Here is an 18,862-nt window from a genome sequence, read left to right on the forward strand (position 1 = left end):
CCAAGTAGGAGGGTTACCCCAGCTGCCCATTATAAGCCCCATTACGACCATGGGGAAAGCCTGAGCCTAATGGTTCATCAGCCTCATTTCCCAGGGCCATGCCCTCTGGGAGTGAATATCCTTTGTTTGTTCTCCCGCCAGTCCTCAGTGGTCTGACAACCGGGGCAAACGCCCTGAAATGAGGAAGTACAAGAACAGTTGTAGCACAGGGCAATAGGAAGGTAGGTTGCCTATGGAATCTTTAGGGAAGAGGAAGATGGTTCTAGAGAAAGAGGCTTCAAGGGTGTCTCCACACTGAACCTGCTGGGTTCCCTGCCTTCATTGGATTCCAGTGACCACACAGCAGCCAGACCTTTGTTTTTCACTTTATTGTACAAAAAAAGGGAAAACAAAACTTCCACAGTTGGCTTTAAGCTTAGGCAGACACCTCTAAGCCACTCCCCCCTCCCATGATACAAATTCAAGTTGTGGTTGTTGTTGAAACCTACAAAAACACTCCTTAAATATTAGAAAAAAAAGGGGGGGGGGCGGGGCAGGAGTCCTCCCACCCCAGCCATCCCGACCCAGTGCCAAAATGCACTCAAGAGTGACCTCTTACAGCACCAACACCCCCATCCCCACAGCCCTGTTTGTACTGTAAGAATTGAATTTCAATTTTTAAAACGGGGAAAAAAAGCGCCCCCTTTGAGGTTGCTTTTAGATGAAATCACGTTCCACTAAAACACAACAGCTCAGGGGCATTCAAACAGGGCATGGGGTTCTTTGCAGGGGCTCTAGGTAAGAAATAGAACCTATGAACCCCTGTGCCTAATTCCAGGATAGGGACAAAGGGAGGGCAGCGGGAGTGGGGAGTGTCCCTCCCGCGCTCCCCCAACCCCCAGCACCACATCCAAGGCAGAGTGTTCGCCTGCCTTTGGGAGCAGGATCTACCTCTCCTACCCCGACTCCTAGGCGGGCTTCCCGCTCTTCCCCCATCTCTTGGCTTTCACTCAGACGGGGGAGGTGGAAAAGCACAGAGCCCCCATGAAATAGGTCAGTGACATGATTGGGAGGGGGGAAAAAGCCAAAATTTAATCAAAAACAAAACAAAAATTAAATCCACAAGACAAGGTGGCTTGGCTTAAAAGTCTAGGAATCAGGGTGCCAAAAATCTCAGGGCGGCTGGGAGGGATCACAGAGAGAGCTGCAAAACCAGCTTTTGCAGCCCTCTCCCCCAGCTGTGGGTCTGGGGGGTGGAAGGGAGCAGACCTGAGAAATCAAAGGAAATGGGGGCAGGGGAGCTGGAGGATGCTCAGGAAAGGCAAGAGGGATAAGAACTTGCAAGACATCTCTTGAAGCCCAGGTTCTGAGCCTTGGGTGGCCAGGCGACCCCCCGGATGAACGTGGGAGGCCGTTCCCACCAAACACAAGCTTTACATTTCGCCTGGTCTGTCCCCCTCCCCGCAGTCCTACTGGATATCGGAGACCAGCAGCAGCTCGGTCATACGGCCCCGGCAGAGGGAAACTGGTAGGAAGCATCAGAGTGGCTTCAGCACCTCCCCCCCAAATTGAATCAAGAGATTAGGCAAAGCAGAGGATGTGGAGAAAGGGGCCATCCATCCCAGCCTTCCCAGCCTCAGCCTTCCCCACCAGGGTCAACGTCTCCCTGGCCCTCACCAACCCTTTTACCAGATTCACGGACTGACATGGGCTCCCCCCCTCTCTTGCGCGCACACACACACACTTATTCATGTGCCTTTGCACACATCCACAGGTGCACCCATGCTATGTACAGGACACGCGCACGCACACACACACTTTTCCATACGTATCAAGTTTTTAAAAAGTCCCAAACCTACCCCCCTAAACCCTCCCTCTCCCAGAAATGACAACAGAGACGGCAGCCGAGATCGGTAGGAAACGTCTCGTTGACAGCTCAGAGCTTAAAAAAAAATATATACACATATATAAAAAACACCTCTGCCCCTCCCCCCACGAGTGGGTCCAGGTAACTCCTTCCTGCAGGGGGCAGGGGAGAGGGCTACGGGGCGGTGCCTGTTTTCTCTTAGGCACCTGCCCTCCTTTCCCCATGTTTCCTGCCTCCAGTTCCAAGTAGGTATCCAGGCAGCAAGCCCCTCTGGGAAGGGAGGGGTCCTCCCCCAAGCTCCCACCCCCCCGTTAGGTTGGGCTGCAGGGGTAGAGGGCCTCACTGAACTCTTTGGGACCCCCACCCCACTCCCAGGTCCATTGTCCATGCCGGAACCGCAAGTGCAGAAGGGGGGGAGGACGGTCCAGTCCAGTGGCGGCTCAGTCTGATGGTGGCACTCGCTGGAGGTCCCCAGGGCTGATGTCTCTGAGGCTGCAGAGTGCGGGCCTGGGCTCCTCCGGCCCCTCCCCCCACCGTATTTTGTTTAAAAAAGAAAGAAAGAAAGAAAAAAGTGGGGGAGGGCAGGGGACAGAACAAAGGGGAGAAACAAAGGCGGTCAGTTGGAGAGGAGAGCCCCGGGTGGGGCCGAGTCTCAGTTGGAGTCCGAGTCTGAGGTGTCCCCCGAGGAGGAGGAGCTGGAGCTGCTGCCCTCGGACTCGTTGTCTTCGTCCTCGTCATCGTCCTCGTCGTCATCCTCATCCTCGTCATCCTCCTCGTTCTGGGGAGGGGGTGAGAACCGCGCCATCACCAGGCGGCCGTCCTGGCAGGGCCCCCGCCGGCCCGGCCCGGCCCTCCCCTCCCCGTCACGCCCGCCCTCCCCACCTCGTCTCCCTCCTCGCTCTCGTCCTCGCTGCTGGACTCCGAGGAGTCCCCGCCATCCTCCGACGAGTCCCCGTTCTCGTCGTCGTCGTCTTCCTCGTCGTCGTCCTCTTCATCCTCGTCCTCGTCCTCATCCTCCTCGGACTCCTGGGAGGGGCAGGGGGGCATCAGGGGTCTGGGTCACACCCCTGCAGGCACCGAGGACCCCCGCCCCTCGGGAAGGACTCCTTACGGATTTGGACTGCAGGGTAGTCCGGCTGGACTTGGGGTTGGGGCCTCGCAGCTTGGTCATGCTCTTACGTTTCTGCAGGAGAGACGCAGACAGGAGGGAGAGCCCGGGAGTCGCAGACGCACCCCATCGCCCCTGACCCCCAGCGCCATCCTGCCCCCAGACTTACGTTGGAGATGTACTCTTTATAGGCTGCACGGTCTTGGGGAGACAGACTCTGGGGGAGACAAAGGAGGAGGTGAGGGCCGGAACACCACCCTAACTACTGCCGACCAGGGGCCAGGCAGCGGGCCCAGCGGTCATCACTGCCCGTTGTCATACCTTCCCCGGTCTCCCTCCACCTTGGGTCTCTGCAGAGAAACCCTGGCCCCTGAGGACCACGCTCCACTATTTCTACTTAGGATGCCCTGAATTCTTCCGGCGTACCCCGTCGCAAGACTTATTGTTCATGTCCTCCCTATTATTTTACTCAAATGAAAACTCCACAGTCAGGGCCTTCCCCAGCTCACAAAAGTCCCCATGACGACACCCCCTGCCCCAAAGCCAGGCGGCATCACTGCCACCCCAACACCAAGCCTGGAGCCACTGACGAGGCTGTCTGGGGCTCACCAAGCTTCTGGAATACCAAAAGCCCGCTGCTTCCCTGGGTCATCGGCCGACCTGTCTGGATGGCTGGTGGGGGGGCATAAGTGACTCCATTTTACAGATCTGACCGCTAAGCCAAGGCACAGAAGGGGGCCAAGGCAGAATCCAGGAGGGGTCCCTCGGTCCCAACTGGGAAGGAAAAGGCACTCTGATTTGGGTGTTTCGACTTAACTAGCTGTGTAACCCTGGATAAGTTACTTAACCTCCCCTGAACCTTGGTCCCCTTGTCTTTGGTAGAAACCGTCACCCTTCAGGATTGCTGAGACACTGAGTGAAACCATGAATGCGGACCAGCCAGCGTGACGCCTGCCCCTTCCTGGGGTCCCCTGCCCTCTCACCTTGACCCAGAGGTCCAGGTGCACTTTGTACTGCTTCTGCTGCTCCTCGGCCAGCTTTTTGTAGTGCTCCTTCTGGCTCTGGGAGATGCGCTGCCAGCGGCTGCCGATCTCCACCATGCGCTCCTTCAGTGGCAGGTGGTTCAGCTCCCCGTTGGACAGCAGCTCCTGGGAGAACTTCTGGTAACCGTTCCTGGGAGGCGGGGGTGGTACCGGGGCGCGGGGTCAGGATCCCATCTAAGCCGCCCCATCCCCTCCCCTCCTCACCCCCAGGGTGGGCTCCAGGCTCACATGGGAGGCTTCTTGGGTTCTCCCTGGAACTTCATCTTCTTGGATGAGTTCGCAGCAGCTGGGGGTGCCCGCATCTCACTCAGCTCTCTCTGTGGGGAAAGCCGGGAAGGTCACACCCACCCTGTCTCCACCTCCCAACATGCTCCCCAACTGGCCCCATGCTGTCACTGCCGCAGCGGGCCCTCTGTTCACGTGCCAGGGAGGAGGAGGAGGACAACGAGGCAGGGAGCAACTTCTCAACAATTCACACCTGTGTCGGGCACTGCTATTCGAAAGTGCTTTCACAGTCACAAACGTCACATCTACTTGCTGACGTGTGACAGAGGCTCAGAGAGGGATGTCAGGAGACTTTTTCGGGGTCACACAGCCAAGGCTGGGACTTCCGGCTCCAAGCCCCATGCAGGGAAGAAAGCCGCACACCCACGAGGGGGCTCCCAAGTTCTAAGTGGAGGGAGCTGGCCCCAGCTCCGCCCCGCCCCGCCCCGCCCCACCCCGCCGCACCACACTAACCAGCAGCCCGTCCCACCTCGTATCGTTTTTGGTCTTCAGCCGCCTTCTTAATCCACATGAGTTTCTCCTTCTTTTCCATGTTGTTCCAGGTCATCTCCATGGCTTTTAAGGCCTTCCCCCGATCATTCTGGGAAGAGACGGGCGTGTCAGCCGTGGGAGGAGCGTCACCTGGGGCCGGAGAAGGCCCGTGTGGATGGACTGCGGAACCACCCCTTTCCCACTCCCCGCTACCTTAAAGCGGGCCAGGTAGTCACCGATGACGCTTTGCTGCCAGATCTCCTCCGCTCTCTTGGGTGACTCAGGAAGTTTGCCCCGTTCCTCGCGCTCCCCGCCCGGCTTCCTCTCCGACTGAGCCTTCAACGCGGCTTCCCGGGCCTTGTACTTGGCCTGCAGACAAGGCACCAGGCGTCAGCCTCCCGGCCACCCCCAGGGGGCGCGCGTTCCCCATCCAGCCGCTGAAGGCTCCCCACGCTGCGAGGGTGGGAAGAGCGGAGCAGAGCGGGCTGGTGCAAGACTCCTCCAGCCCCAGGCGCAGCCCCGCCCACCCGCGCTGCTCCCCAGGGAGCCAACAGCCCTCAGCTGGCTGACAGCTTCCCGCCTTCCGGCTTGCTGGGCTCCCAGCCCCAGCATCTGAGCCCAGGCACCAGCGTGGCCCACACAGGGCAGGGGTGGAGGCACGGCCAGCCCTTTGGGAAGCAGCGGCCCACAGCTCAGACGCACAGCCAGGACCCCGGTCTGGCCAGCCTGACCTTCTTCTTCTCTGACAAGTCGTTCCACATGCGGGCCAGCAGGCGGGTCAGCTCGCTTTCAGAGAGCTCTGGCCGTTCCTCCTGCAGCTGCCGCCGCTTCTCCTCGGAGAAGATGAACATGGCTGACACCGGCCTCTTCGGCTTCTCTGAGCTGCCCTGTAGACGTGCAGGAGAGGTCAGAGCCTGCCGAGTGTCGACAGGGAGCCCGCCTTCCCCACCCCCACCCACTCAGAGGCGCTCCCTGCCCACCTTGCCCCCTTCCTGGGAGGGCTTCTTGGAGGCTGGGCTGGTGGTTTGCTTCTTGTTGATGTTCAACATCTTTTCTTCCCCCAGGACCCGCTGCTGCTCCTCCTCTGGCAAGCTCTGGCGGGGGGAGAAGAGGCGGCATGGGGCTGCAGGCCGGGCCCTGCCACCAATCCCAAGGCTTCCTGGCTCTGCCCACTGCCTCACCCACTCACCTCCAGAAAACGGAGCAGTTCCACCTCATAATCTTTCTTTTTCTGGGGGAAGGAAGGGGAGTCAGGGTCAGTCTGGGGGCAGGTGCATGGAGCCCCCTGTGCTCGGGAACAGGAGCCCTCAGCGAGCCTTCCAGAGCCGGGCCGGGGGCCCGTCTCCCCCCACGGATGGCCGGCAGAAGGCCTGACGTTTTATCTGCTGATTTACCCAGACGTTGGACCCAGCACAGCACCGCGCTCGAAGGAGATGCCCAAGGGGCCAGACCCCGTGCTCCAGTCCCCCAAGGGTCCCCAGCGGCCCTCCCTCTCCAGGGGTAGTTCCCGCCGCAGCTCACCTGGTCGCACTTCTTGTGGTAGGCGTCCTTCTCCTTCTGGGAGAGCAGCTTCCATTGCTGGCTGCACAGCACCATGCGCTCCGTGCTGGGCACGTCCTTCATGTTGGCCATCAGCTCCGCGCAGTACAGCGAATAGCTGTTCCTATCAGGACCGCAGAAATGGGAGAGCGTCCCCGTGAGTGACGGGGTGGCCCAGGGCGGCAGCCTCCTCACTCCCAGCACCTGGGCCGAGGTCCCTCACCAGCTGGCTGGCTCTCCTCCTGCCCACTCGCCCACCCACCCCAGGGCAGCGCTCACGGAGGTGGCTTGGTGGGTCGCCCATCAAACTTGTCCTTGAGCTGGCGTTCGGCCTTGGTGAGGGTGGACTTGGTGATGCCCTCCTCGCTGATGTTCAGCTCGGGGTGCTTCTGGATATAGTCACGCATAATCTCCTGCAGAGTGAGGTGGGGGGACGGAGGGCAACGGGGTGTGGGGTTAGCCGGGGCCAGGAAGGGGGGAGAGCCGCTGGGAAGGGGAGGCAGGGAGCGAAGCTGGGGGGTGGCCGTGTGTCTGCTGTGTCACACGAGAAGTGCCCTGCCCTGCCCTAGCCTGAGATCTCCTGGTGGGGGAGGGGGGACACGGGAGAGGTAGGGGCAGAGGTGAGGGGCCCAAAAGGCCCCTGCCTCAGTGGAGGGATGGGGGGTGACTGCCTCCTGCGGAGTGCGGAGGCCACGGAGTCAGAGGGCAGAGGCTCATGAAGAGCCGGATGGGGAGGAGCGCAGCGGAAGCCTAACCTCGTACTCCTTCCGCTGCTCCAGGGCCTTATGAATCCATTTCAGCCTCTTTTTGTCCGAGAGCTGAGACCACTGCTTCCCCAGGGAGTCCTTCACCTCCTTCGTAGTGGCCTGCAAACCAAAAGCCGTCAGACACACACAGGCAGCCAGGAGCAGGGGGAAGGGAGGGGTTGGGGGGTGGGGGGCACAGAGGCCCCCGCCCCCTCAGGCCACAGGAGGTCACAGGAGTGTCCCCCACAGGCCAGGAGGGGAAGGCAGAGAGGCGGGGGGGTCCCCGCCTGGGTGCAAGGGCAGGCTCAGACACACACACGCACGCACACGCTTGCACGCCAGCTGGCCCAGGCCCTGTCCATGCAGCCCACCCCTGGGGAGGGGCCTCCTCTCCTGCTCCATGCCCAGCCGACCTGATGCGGCTCCCCCCTTGCCCCCGCCACGTGCCCTCTGCCCCCACCCCTTGGCCAGGCACTCACATCTGGCCGCACTTTGAGATACACCTTCTTCTCGTGGGTGTACCACAGCTGCTGGGGGGTTTTGGGCTTCTCGGGGATGTCAGACTTCTTCGCATTCTGGATTAAATCGGGGTGATCCTCCCTAGCCAGGGTGTGAGGAGCGACAGTCAGCAGGCGGTGAAGAGCCTGTCAGGGCAGACCCAGCTAGCTGCCCCACCCGCCAAGGCTCCTGGGCCCGTCAGTTGGGGACTAGTGGGACAGCGGCTGCCTGACTGTCCCTGCCCTTGAGCCCGGCCCGCTAGGGCTTACACAGGACCCATCCACCTGCCGTGCCTCACAGCTCCGGTCGGTGCTACCCTGTCCTGCCACACCCAGTGCCCTGTGGCCCTCCGCTGGGCTCCACTGCCTTACCTGAACCGGGCCAGGTTTCGCTCGAACTCCTGTTTCTCCCTCTGGAAGTCCTGAATATATTTCATCTGGGGGGGAGGAGGGGATGGGGTCACCAACAACCCAAGGCCAGAGCTACAAAAGCCACCGTGTCCTCCTTGCTAGCTACTCTGCCTCCCAGCTGGTGACATGGATGGACGGAAGACGGCGCAGGCATAGGCTAGGGAGGCTGGCCTGCCTTCCAGTGGGTGGGGCTCGACGGTGACTCAGGTTAGCGGGAGCTCCAGGAGTCTCCGGAAACACATCCTACGCCCTATTCCCACCTTTTAAGATAGGAAGAGAGCCCTAGAGTGGGGATGTGACATTACCCAGCCACACAGGACACAGTGACAGGGCTGGGACTCCCCCCAGACCTCACAACTCAATGAAAATTCAGGAGGCGCAGGACTGGCCCCCATCACCCCCTCCTCCAATGTCTGTGGCAGGTGATATGGGCCTGCCCTCTAAGAGGTGGCCCACAGGGCCGGGGACAGGCCGAGTCCTGCCTCCAAGGCGTGACTGGGGTGTTGAAGGGACCCCACAGTGAATTCTTCCAATGCAAGTCCTATCCTAATGGCTGTCTCCTGAAGTGGGACATTTCCCCCCATCTACCACGTCCGGGTCCCTGGCTGTCCTTCAAAATTCCGACACCAGCCCCCTGCACTCCTCAGCCATCGCGTCCCCTCTGCCCCTTCCATTCGTCTGGTTCTTCCCTCTAATCACCACCCAACTCCTCCCTCCATCTCTCCTACCTCTTCCCAGCCTCTCTGCTTCCTGCCCAGTGTCCTTTCCTTCCTCACCCACCGCCCGTCCCGACTCGCGCTCAGCACCTGCCTCTCCTAGATTCACGGGCAGCCCTGGAAGGGGCCGGGGCTCGCGGTGACGGTGCCCAACCCCTTCCTCTCACAGAAGAGACACCGGCGCAGGGAGAAAGGCCCCCTTTCCCCTAAGGGTCCCGCAGAAAACTGGAAGCAGAGCTCAGCCTGCTCGGCCCCGGCCTCAGCCCCCCTCGCACACAGCGCTACCCTTGGAGCTGAAAGGCACCGCAGGGCGCAGGCTCAGCCTCCACACCTCCTCAGTCCGATCAGACCGGGACCAGAGCAGGTGACTTACCGAAGGTCACGGTGACTGGGTGGGAGTCACGACAGGCCCAAATCTCACGTCCCCTAAGCCAGCACACCGCCTACCCTACCACAGTTCCTTCTGCCCCTCCCCGGTCAACTCTCTGCCTCTCTCTCCCATCCCACGGGTGACCGGGTGTCGTTTGTATATCCAGTTCTTCAATAGCCTCATTAAAGGGTCAGAGTAGCTCCAGCAATTCAGGCTCCTGCTCGGCTTGGGCAGCAGTTGCAGATGCCTGGTTTTAACCCAGCTGAGCCTGCAACCAGGGTGTACCACCCACGCCAAGGGCCACTCACAGGGCAGCAGCCGGCGCCACCTCCAGAGAACTGGCTGTAGACAACTCTGTCGTCTCATTGCTTCTGCGGTCCCTCATCGCCTCTCCCTGGCTCCAGGTCCGCCACCTAGCATCTCGTCCTTGTGTCCATCTCTCTCCCGACCCCATCTCCCTTGAGTCCCGGCTGCAGGCTCCTCCAGGGCTCTGCTGCCTATCTCTTTGAGGGACTGCTGGACCTCACTGTACTTGACTATCCGTCCCTGCCTGGGAGGCTAGGGCGACCTCCGAGCGAGGTTAACAGCCTCCAAAGGTCTGAAATAGCACAAGGCCACCAGGGATGATGTGTATCCTCGGGCGCACATGTGCGGGGGGGGAAGCCCACCTAAACTAAACGTAAACGTAGCAGTGATAAGAGCACGGGGTAGGGAGTCCAGGGCACTACACCCGAGTCCTGCTCTGGCATCTTAGTTGTGCGACCCGAGACAAGATACCCTCTTGCACCCCAGTTCCTTGCTCACAAAATTGGGATACCCTGTTCTCCTGGGGTTGCCTTTACGCTGCGCAGGCCTCACAGTGAGGTCGGTCTGTGGGGGCGGGACTGTGTAAAAGAGCCCTGAGGGCTGTGGTTGGTCCCAGCACCTGCCGGCCTCAGCCTGGGCTCCACCGGGACAGTGCCTGTAGTTGATGGGGTGCAGACCTGGGAGTGTGGCTGCCCCAGACCCTACTCCGCTCTGCTGACCCACTCACGTCCCTGATGCCAAGTCCCTCCGTCTGAGCCCCCTCCCCTGCCCCCAAGAGCTGACCCACACGACGCCAGCTGGTCCCAGCCTTCCCCTCCCCCCACCTGAAGCCCCCCTCCCCCCACCTTCTTCTTCTCGGGCAGTTCCTTGTATTTCTTGGACAGAATCTTGGTCAGGTCCAGGTTGCTCATCTCAGGGTGAAGTTTCGCATACTTGGCCCGCTTCTCCATGAAGAAGCGGAAATAAGGGGTCAGGGGCTTCTTTGGGAAGTCCGGGTGTTTCTGGAAGGAGGGGCAAGGATACGGTAAAGGTCAAATGGCATCCATTCTTTGGACCGGTCCTTTCCTGCCCTGCGTGCTCCTCCTCCTGGAAACTCACCTTGAGTTTTTTGCCTTTGTACGGATTTTTGACATGTTCCTGAGCATCGAGGATCAATTCTGTCAACGTGCGGAACTTTCGCACCTGGAGGGAGAAGGGAGGTGAGCGGAAGGGAAAGTTCAGGACAGGGGACACGACCTGGGAGCAGACCCCCACTTGCCAACGGGTCTCCTCGACTTCCCACTAGACTGAATGTGTTGGAAGAGAAGGGTAGAGGCCAACAGCCACACCCCTGAGGGAGCCCCCGACATCCGGGCGGACGCCCAGCCGCTGGCCCGCGCCTACTGCAGAGGCCCAGGCAGCCAGACACACCAAAGGACGGCAGCAGGGTGACCCCCTGACCTCGATGTGGTTGTCCATGCCAGCACCTCATTCAATCCCCAGAACAGCTCAGGCGACAGGAGCTCCAAGATGGTAAGGGTTCAAGGCCACAGAGCTAGAAAGTGGCAGAACTGAGAACTCTAGGCCAGTGCTGTCAACCGTGCCACCTCCAAAAATGCACAAAAGCGACCACATGAGCACCTCGCCCGGGCTCTTTCTTCCTGTTTATAGACTTCTGTTTCATCTCCCCCACCAGGAAGGTTAAGACAGGGATCCGTGGAGAGGTGAGTTCCTAAGTGTCAGGAAGGGGGGTGGGGGGGTGCCAGTTACCTCATTAGAAATCTCCACCCATTTGAGCTTGCACATGTCTCCGGAAAAGTCTTTAAATGCTACTTTTTCCCAGTCCATGTGTGACTCAGTGGTTTTGAACTTGGAGCTATCATTGGACGGCAGGTTGTTCTTCATGCATTCGAGCAAAGTCAGCATGTCTTCCTGGGACCAGCGGTCTGGGGACGGGTAAGAAAGACGATCGCGCCTGGCTCTTTCTACCGCTCCGTCTGTTCCCCAGTCCCTCTGTGCTCAACCCTTCCTCCCCAGAGCACCCCAGTCCCTGGTTACCTCCCACCTAAAGACACCAATGAAACACGGCCTAACCCTAAGGAGAAATGGTGGCCTTATGATTTACGGCAGGGACTGCAGCCTGGACAGTATCGTACCTAGAAAGCCAGGCTTGATGGTGAGGTACTATTTACTACAGGGAAGGGGAAGAAATGAAGCTTCTGCGATTTGGGGCCCCGTGGGAAGGCAGCTAGCTTATCAGGGAAGGGCGGGAAGCACTGGAGGCAACATTCCTAAATGTGTCGCCAAGTTCAAGCCTAAGTTGGAGGTAGATACCCTAAGTGTTCAACAACTGAGGATGGGTTGTGGGCTGTAAGGAGAACCAAGGTAGATGTTGCTCTCCAGCACAGCTGAAAGCTAAACTAACATTACAGACATGGGTGTTCCAGCTCTCTCCTGGCCCCTTGAGGAAGACCAGAGGAGCATTTGGGGCACGGAAGTAAAATTTAATAGAAATGGTTCTTTCATTTCTGTACAGGGAAGCTGTAAGGCTAGGCAGGTGGGCAGAAGCTCTCGGGGCCCTGCTCCAGGGAGAACCCCCAGAATTCTGAGTTGTCTTCTCCACCCGATTCCCCATCCAAACAAAAAAAGGTGGCCTGGACCAGCTCCTTCCAGCCACGGAAACGCAGCTCCAGGGAGGAGTCTCTGGAGGGCGACTAGCTCGGAAGGGGAGCCGAGAAAACAGCTCTCCAAGGCCAGCAGTCAGAAGGGCTCCTCATTTGCATTTACATCTGGTAACCTGGGCCAGGGTTTCCGTAGGGCAGGTCACAGAAACCCATCATCCTCTCTCTCTTCAATGGCCCACAGGCCTTGCCAGATGCTCTGCTTCATCCTACCCCTGCCCGCATCCTCTCTGGATCCCTGCTGGGTGGCGTAGGGTCTAGTTATGTACAAAACTCCTTTGGCTTGTGATCTCAAACCACCGATAAACACTTTCCAACTATCTCACCAAACACCTTGTCCTCTTAGTAATAAAAACCTCTGAAAAATCCTTCCCAACCCATCTCTTCTCCTGCTTCCTCCACATTTCTCATCCTTCCTCCCATTTCAGGACACTGGGGGAGGAGACACCCGGGGGGGGCTGACTGGGAACCTCAGAAAGAAGGCTTGCAGGGGCCTCCTCTCTCTCTCATGCAGTGGGGAATGGAATGTGAAATCTACAAGGCCTAATAATTTGGATCGAGCCAACCCCCCAGTGTGAGGGATGCTTGATTCTTAAAGGCACCCTCCCCCAGAGAATGCAGACTGGAGGAAACCCTTTAGAAGGGGAGTGGGTCCTGCAGACAGCCATGTGGGAAAGAAAATTTAAGTTAAAGAGGGCTGAGAGTGGGGGCTCCTACCTTGGCCTTTGGGGGCGGCCATTTCCAGGTCTGTGGGGCAGTCAGCTTCTCCGTTCATTCTCCACCCGTCCAGCCACTTCCTCGTTCACGCTGGCCGGGACACCCGGGTTCAAAGCCACCTCACCCTTTAGAAGAGATACCAGTCTCTACTCAGGCAAGCAGAGAGGTGAAAGAGTTTCTATTCCTCCCCCCCCAGAGGGGAGGGGGCAAAAGTCCCCACTCGCAGAGAGACCCTGTCAGGACCCTAGTAGATTTCATGGGAGGGTGGGTGTGAAACAACTCCCCTCCTTTTCCTTCTAACCCCTTCCCCCCCCTGGCCCTTGCAGCCCGGCTTGGCGGCTTGCGCCCTCCCCTGCCCACGCGAGAGACTGCTCCCAGCTACCGCGTGCAGCTAGCGCCCGCCCTCCGCTCTCCTTCCCCCACCCCAGCCAAAAAAAAAAAAAAAAAAAAACCCTCCTCCTCCCCTTTGCGCCCGCCTGGGGGAGGCCCCAGGCTAGAGGGCGGGGGAGGAGGAAGGGCGGGTAAAGGGCGCGCGCCGCCGCGGAAGCGGGCACGCGCCGCAGTCTCCTCCTCCCGCCTCCCCCCGCGGCCGGTTCCCCCCGCCTCCGCAACCCGGCGGGGACCCGGACGCAGCGCAGCCGCCGCCGGCCTCGGAGCGCAGCGGCCGCACCGCCCCCGGGGACCGGATCCGGATTCCCGCCGCCCCCCCCTTCGGGCTCCTGACGCCGTCCCTGCCCGGCTGGGCAGGCAAGCAGCCGGAGAAAAGCGGCCTGCCCCCCGCCCCCGAGCCACCCACCCCGGCCAGAGGGGCCGCCACCGCCCAGCCACCCCGACGCGCAAGGAGGAACCCGGCGCAGAGGCGCGACCACGGCGGGAACCGCCGCCTCCTCCCCCAAGCTTGCGGCCCAGCCCCGCCGGCGCCCCCGCCCCGGCCTCCGGGGAGCGGAGCCAAGGAGAGGGCGGGAGGACGGCGGCCCGGAGGCGGGGGCGCAGCGCTCACCGGCCCCGCCGCCCCCTCCGGCGGCCGGCGAGAACTGCGCCTGCCGGCTCGGAGAAGCGCGGCCTCCTCCGATCGCGGCCCGGGCTCGGCTCCGGCCTCGCTTCCTGCCCTCCCCTCCCCCGGTTCTCAGCGTCCTCTCCAGTGCCCTGGTCCTCCCCCGCCCAGTCCTCGGCCCGGAGGTCGCTCCGGGCATCCACCTCATCCGCTGTTCGCTCCCTGCTGCCCGGCCCTGATCGCGGATGCGTCCCAAGCCGCGGTTACCCGGCGCAGCGCGGCGTCCGGGCTTCCCGCTCCGGCGGCTCCCTCCCCGGTTCTGAGCGGCGGCGCCCTCCCCCGCTCGGCCGGGCACAGCCGCAGCTCCCTCCCGCGGTGGCAGCGGCTCCTCCTCCGGGCGCGGCGGCGGCGCTGGGGCGGCGGCTGCTGCTGCTGCTGTGGCGGCGGCTGTGGCTGCTGCCTGCTGCTCCTCGCGGCGAAAAGCACAAAGCACAGCGCCCTCCGCCTGCAGGCAGCCCGCCCGCCGCCCGCCCGCCGGCCCCGGCCTCAGTTCGCACACCCCCCGCCGCCGCCGCAGCCTCCGCCGCCGGAGCGGGGAGGAGGAGGGAGGAGGAGGAGCGGGAGGGGGGCGGGAGAAGCGGGGCAGCTAGCGCGTCCTTCCCCGTGGAGCGCACACCGACCCCCGGGGAGCGAGCGCCAGCCCGCCCGCCTCGCCGGCTCCGCTCCCTCCCACAGCCTGCCCGGGCGGGCTCCGCGGGGGGCAGCTGGGAGGAGGGGCGGGAGCTGGGGGGACCCGGGCGGCCGAGGCGGAGGGAAGGAAGGAGGGGAGGGGTGGTGGTGGTGGCGGCGGCTGCTGCTGCCGCCGCCGCCGGGGAGGGGGGGCCGAGGCAGGGAGACACGCAGCCGCCCGGATGGCGGCGGAGCTCGGAGCCGGGGTGGGCGCGGAGAGCGACCTCGCCAGACCCGCGGGGGAACTGGCATGCTCGGCCGGCAAGGGAGGCATGCGGCGAGGCGCGGCCGCAGAGAGGGTGCCTGGAGGGCCCCCCGGCGGCCGGGGAGGCTTACGGGGTGCCCGGGGCTCTCCCCCAAGTCCTCTCAGCTCAGATTCTGGCTTCCACGCCAGCCCTCATCCGCTCCCTTCTCCTGCCTCCCGGAGCGGGCAGTCCGCGCCCACCCTCACCCCCGGAGCGTGGCCACCAGCTTGGGGCGCACGCATGCCAATCGCGGCGCCAGGCTTCGGCGCTTTCCTCGCGGTTCCCTCTCTGCCGAGCAACGCACACCCGAAACTTTATTTTTAAAAAAACAACCACCAACCAAAATCCTACAAAAGGCTCTTCCTGTAAATTAAAAGGAAAAAAAAAAAACCTCCTTTGCTTCTTACACCCTACAAAGGGCGAGGAAAAGACGGGCTCCGGCAGAGGAGCCTCTCTGGGAGCCGGTTCAATCCAGCCCGGCATGTCTCCCCAGGCCTGCCCGGGCGCATGGAGATCGGCGCCGCTGCCACTCGCAGTAACCCCTCTCCCCCGAAATCCACGGCACCGGGGTTCACTTACCGAGCGTGTGAATGAGAGCGCGGGCCAGGGGCACCTAGGGGTGCGGCAGGCCGAAGAGCCGAGCCGCAGCTCAGCCGCAGCCGATGCTGGGGCAGCGAGTTGCCAGACAAAGCCCGAGATGGCGAAGCGGAGCGACGGCTAATGGCGAGCCCCACGCGCCGCGCTCCGCCCGCCCCGCTCCGCCCGCCCGCCCGCCTCGGCGCAGCGCGGCGCCGCTCCGAGCGCTCGACCGTCAGAACCGCCTCGGCGCCACCGCCTCCCGGGCCACCCTGGCCTCGCCTGGCCCCTCCGCCTCCTCCGAGAGGCTCAGCCTCACCCTTTCCCTCCCACCGCGCTGGGGGCCGCACGAAAATAAATAAAAAGAAAAATGCTTTTCTTTTCCTTTTTTTTTTTTCTTTTGGCAGGGCGGGCGTGTTGAGACTTTTGGGTTTTTTGCCCCCAGCTCGCACTCACCTGCGGAGCCGTCGGGAGGGCTGGGGGTGGGGGCTCGCGGGGCTGGAGCCGGCGAGCGCGGGTTGAAAGCTAGCCAAGCTCTGCAGCGCCCGACCCGGGCGTATACGCTGCCGCCAGTCCCCGCAGAGAAATCGTCCTCCTACCCCCGCCTCCATCGCTCTGCGTTTCTCTTCCAATCAGCCGGTCGCTTGGCGGCTCTTCCATTCTCCGGCCAAGCCCGCTGCCTAGAGCGAGCTCCACTCCATCTGCTCGCCCAGCTCCTCGCTCCCCCGCCGGGGCTGACGAGGCGATGTGGGGCCGGAGGGGGATTTGCGAGGGAACCTGCCTGCTTCCCGCTCCCATTGCTCCCTCCCCGCTGCCTCCTGCCTCCTGCTTCTCTCCTGCGTCTTTCCAACTCTCCCCTGTCGCCACTGGTGTGTGTCTGAGTGTGTGCGCGGTTTTTTTTTTTTTTTTATTGCTCTTTGCTTTTGCAACCCTGAAGCCAAAGCGGGGGGGTGGGGGAGGAGAGCAAAGGGAGGGGGGTGTTACAAAAAGAAAGAAAGAAAGAAGCTCTTAGATTCGCAACACATGGAAAAACCGGGGGAGCACCCCGCTTCGTCCGATCTCGGTGCCCCGGAGGGCCTTCCGGGTTTGGGAGCGAGCCTCTCATCGTCCTCGGTGCCCCTCACCTCCGCCGGGTGTAGGATCCGAGGAGTCCGAGCAAAAAGTTCTCCCCCTGAGCCGTATGAAGGGGTGTCAGAGTGGGAGTTGGAATTTCCCGAGAAGCGGCAGCCATCCCTCGTACCCAGGCTTCGTTAGCTGGGCCGGGGTAGGGGTGGAGAGCAAAATCCCGGTGGGTTCTCGGAAGGGGCTTCCCTTCGCGGGCGAAGTCGGAGCCAGGAGACCAGGCTTCGCACATCTCCCCCTCGGTCTCTGCCTCCGGTCCCCTTCCAGCTCCCCCTTTAATTTTTTTTTCTCTCTCTCCTTTAATCTAATTTCTTCCAACTCCACCTTTGTTGTTAACCGGCGTCACGCGGGGATCAGCCAATCCCCGTCACGCAATCAGCTTGTCAAAAAGGCTTGGCCAGCCCTGGGAAAGCAGGCCACGGACGCGGCCCCCACCTCGTCCTTCACCCCACCCCGACCGGTGGCGGGGAGCCTTGAGGGGAGCCTGGCATCCCGGCCTCTCCGCCCAAGCCGCAGCGGAGCAGGCTTCGCGTAGGCCTCCCGCACTCCAGCGTCCTGCGGGCCGGGTATCGAAAGCCCTGGGCGGGGTCCACGATCCACCCGCCCACTGCCGTCGGCTGTGGTAGTCTCAGGCTCCCCGGTGGAGAGGAAGGTTTATCGGGACGCAGGGAGCCAGGAGACAGTCTAAAGAACGCTTTCTCCAAACAGGCGCGCCTGCGGTTTCGGCCGTCGCTCCGGGGGCAGCCATTGCTTCCGCTCCCAGGCCGCCGGCCTCCCACACCAGCACTGCTCCTGCCCACATCTCCGCCAGCTGGGTCATCGGCCCCTTTGACTCTCCCCTGTCGCACAGCTTTCTCCATGCTCACAAAACCGCCTCGCTGCTGTTGTAATTCCTCTTGTCTCCTGGGAGAGATGAGATTCCTTTCCCAGGACTTGCACAGCTCACGTCTGCCACGTTTCACAAACGGAGAAAAACCCTGTCAAGATCCAGTGTGTCCAGATTTTTTCAGTGGGCCGGGCCTGTAGGAGAGGCGGATTTACCTTAATGCTAATGCAGCTCATTTGCAGGGTGCTCCAAGGCCCTGTACTTACTTTTGACTCATCGTTCCGTATTTTTGTTAGCTACCCGCCCCCCCCAGGCCTGGATTTTTTTTTTTTTTTAAAACAAGTTTCAGCCCCAGAAACCCAGTTCTGCTCTTGGAACGTACACGATGTAGGATCAGGCCATCTCATGGGGACTGTCTTGTTTTGACTGGGAAACAACAAAAGATTCGAAATGAGAAGTCCCAGCTTCCCAGCGTCCCAGCGTCCCAGCTTCCCCCCCTTGCTAGTAGTGTGAGTTTTGATCAAGTCCCTTAACCTCACCTGATTCCAGTTTCCTTTTCTGTCAGACTGGAAGAGCAATACCATGTTCTTTGCTTTCCTCACCAGGGTTGGAGGGTCAAGCAAAATGATATATGGAAAAACTGTAAAAATCTTCACAATGTCACTTGTCACAATTACAGGGGGAGACACTTTGACCCCTAGACATGTTCAAGTCTTCCACACACAGATCTGGAGTCCAGGTGTCCTGGCTTCTGGCCCTGAACTTCTTGGCCGGGCCAAAGGGCCTTTTGGTAAAGCGCTTTGGCATAAAACAGGATGAACATGAAGCATAAGAATGATTATTATTGACTTTTCATTCCTTGGGCAGCAAAAATCATGGCTGGCACTCTTCCCACTTGGAAAGCGATTGGCTTGTTTTACATCTATTGTGTCTCTGGTGAGGTCAGAAGTCTAGGACTTGGGCTCTGGGCCAGAGCATGAGGGAATATGCCCTTGGTCCTTTTTCTTTGCCTCCTCTCCCAATTCATTCTTCCGTGCCTTCCAGTTTTCTGCCCTGTGCCTTGCTTGGAGCAGAGCCTCGGCATTCCACAGCCCCAGCCTTGGCTGGTGACAAGGCATAATCCTAGGTACAGGCTCTCAGCCTTCCCCTGGGTTGCCAGAATTCCGGCACCAGCTCACGTAAAACCCCTGGTGTGCCTGGAATGCGTTAACCAAAGTGTCTTTTCCAGTGTTCGTGGAGTAACTTTAGATGGTGTACAGCGGAACATATTATTTTCAAAGTTATGTATTTTAATGTGTTTGGAAATGTTCTGTTTTTATTTTTTATTTTTAAGAATTTATTTATTGATTTTTAGAGAGAAGGGGAAGGGAAGGAGAAAGAGAGGGAAACATCAATGTGTGGTTGCCTCTCACACGTCCCCCCACCGGGGACCTGGCCTGCAACTCAGGCATGTGCACTGAATGGGAATAGAGCCGGTGACCCTTTGGTTCACAGGCCCTCACTCAGTCCACTGAGCTACACCAGCCAGGGCTGAAATGTCCTATTTTTTAATTTTTATTTAAGATAGTGACATAAAGACTTCTTGCTGTCTCTTTATTTGGGGGGTAGGGGAAGCTACTGTCTCTTAATTATTTTTATTTTTTTGAAATTGAGGT

The 18,862-nt window shown here is 60.6% G+C and overlaps 1 protein-coding gene across 9 annotated transcripts; it reads right to left on the minus strand.

Annotated features, from left to right (window-relative positions):
- Positions 1-353: 353 nt before the first annotated feature.
- On the minus strand, positions 354-16,111 carry UBTF (upstream binding transcription factor). Of its 9 annotated transcripts, none has more exons than XM_028522032.2 (21): positions 15,716-16,013; positions 12,716-12,840; positions 11,088-11,263; positions 10,437-10,520; positions 10,184-10,339; positions 7,908-7,972; positions 7,518-7,638; positions 7,048-7,158; positions 6,572-6,705; positions 6,275-6,416; positions 5,943-5,984; positions 5,734-5,847; positions 5,485-5,640; positions 4,967-5,122; positions 4,752-4,862; positions 4,226-4,314; positions 3,938-4,127; positions 3,124-3,171; positions 2,958-3,029; positions 2,729-2,872; positions 662-2,624 (listed from the first exon to the last, which is right to left on the minus strand). In XM_028522032.2, exons 2-21 carry the CDS (start codon positions 12,771-12,773, stop codon positions 2,499-2,501), a joined length of 2,295 nt encoding a protein of 764 aa, XP_028377833.1. In that variant the 5' UTR covers positions 12,774-12,840; positions 15,716-16,013; the 3' UTR covers positions 662-2,498. The 9 variants fall into 9 exon arrangements, with proteins under 9 accessions (XP_035889891.1, XP_028377833.1, XP_028377836.1 ...); XM_028522029.2 differs by lacking the exon at positions 15,716-16,013 and adding an exon at positions 15,263-15,399 and having other exon boundaries at positions 2,122-2,624; XM_028522030.2 differs by lacking the exon at positions 15,716-16,013 and adding an exon at positions 13,977-14,114 and having other exon boundaries at positions 2,122-2,624.
- Positions 16,112-18,862: the final 2,751 nt, after the last annotated feature.

This window comes from Phyllostomus discolor, chromosome 8 (genome assembly GCF_004126475.2).
Source record: "Phyllostomus discolor isolate MPI-MPIP mPhyDis1 chromosome 8, mPhyDis1.pri.v3, whole genome shotgun sequence".
Lineage (NCBI taxonomy): Eukaryota > Metazoa > Chordata > Mammalia > Chiroptera > Phyllostomidae > Phyllostomus > Phyllostomus discolor.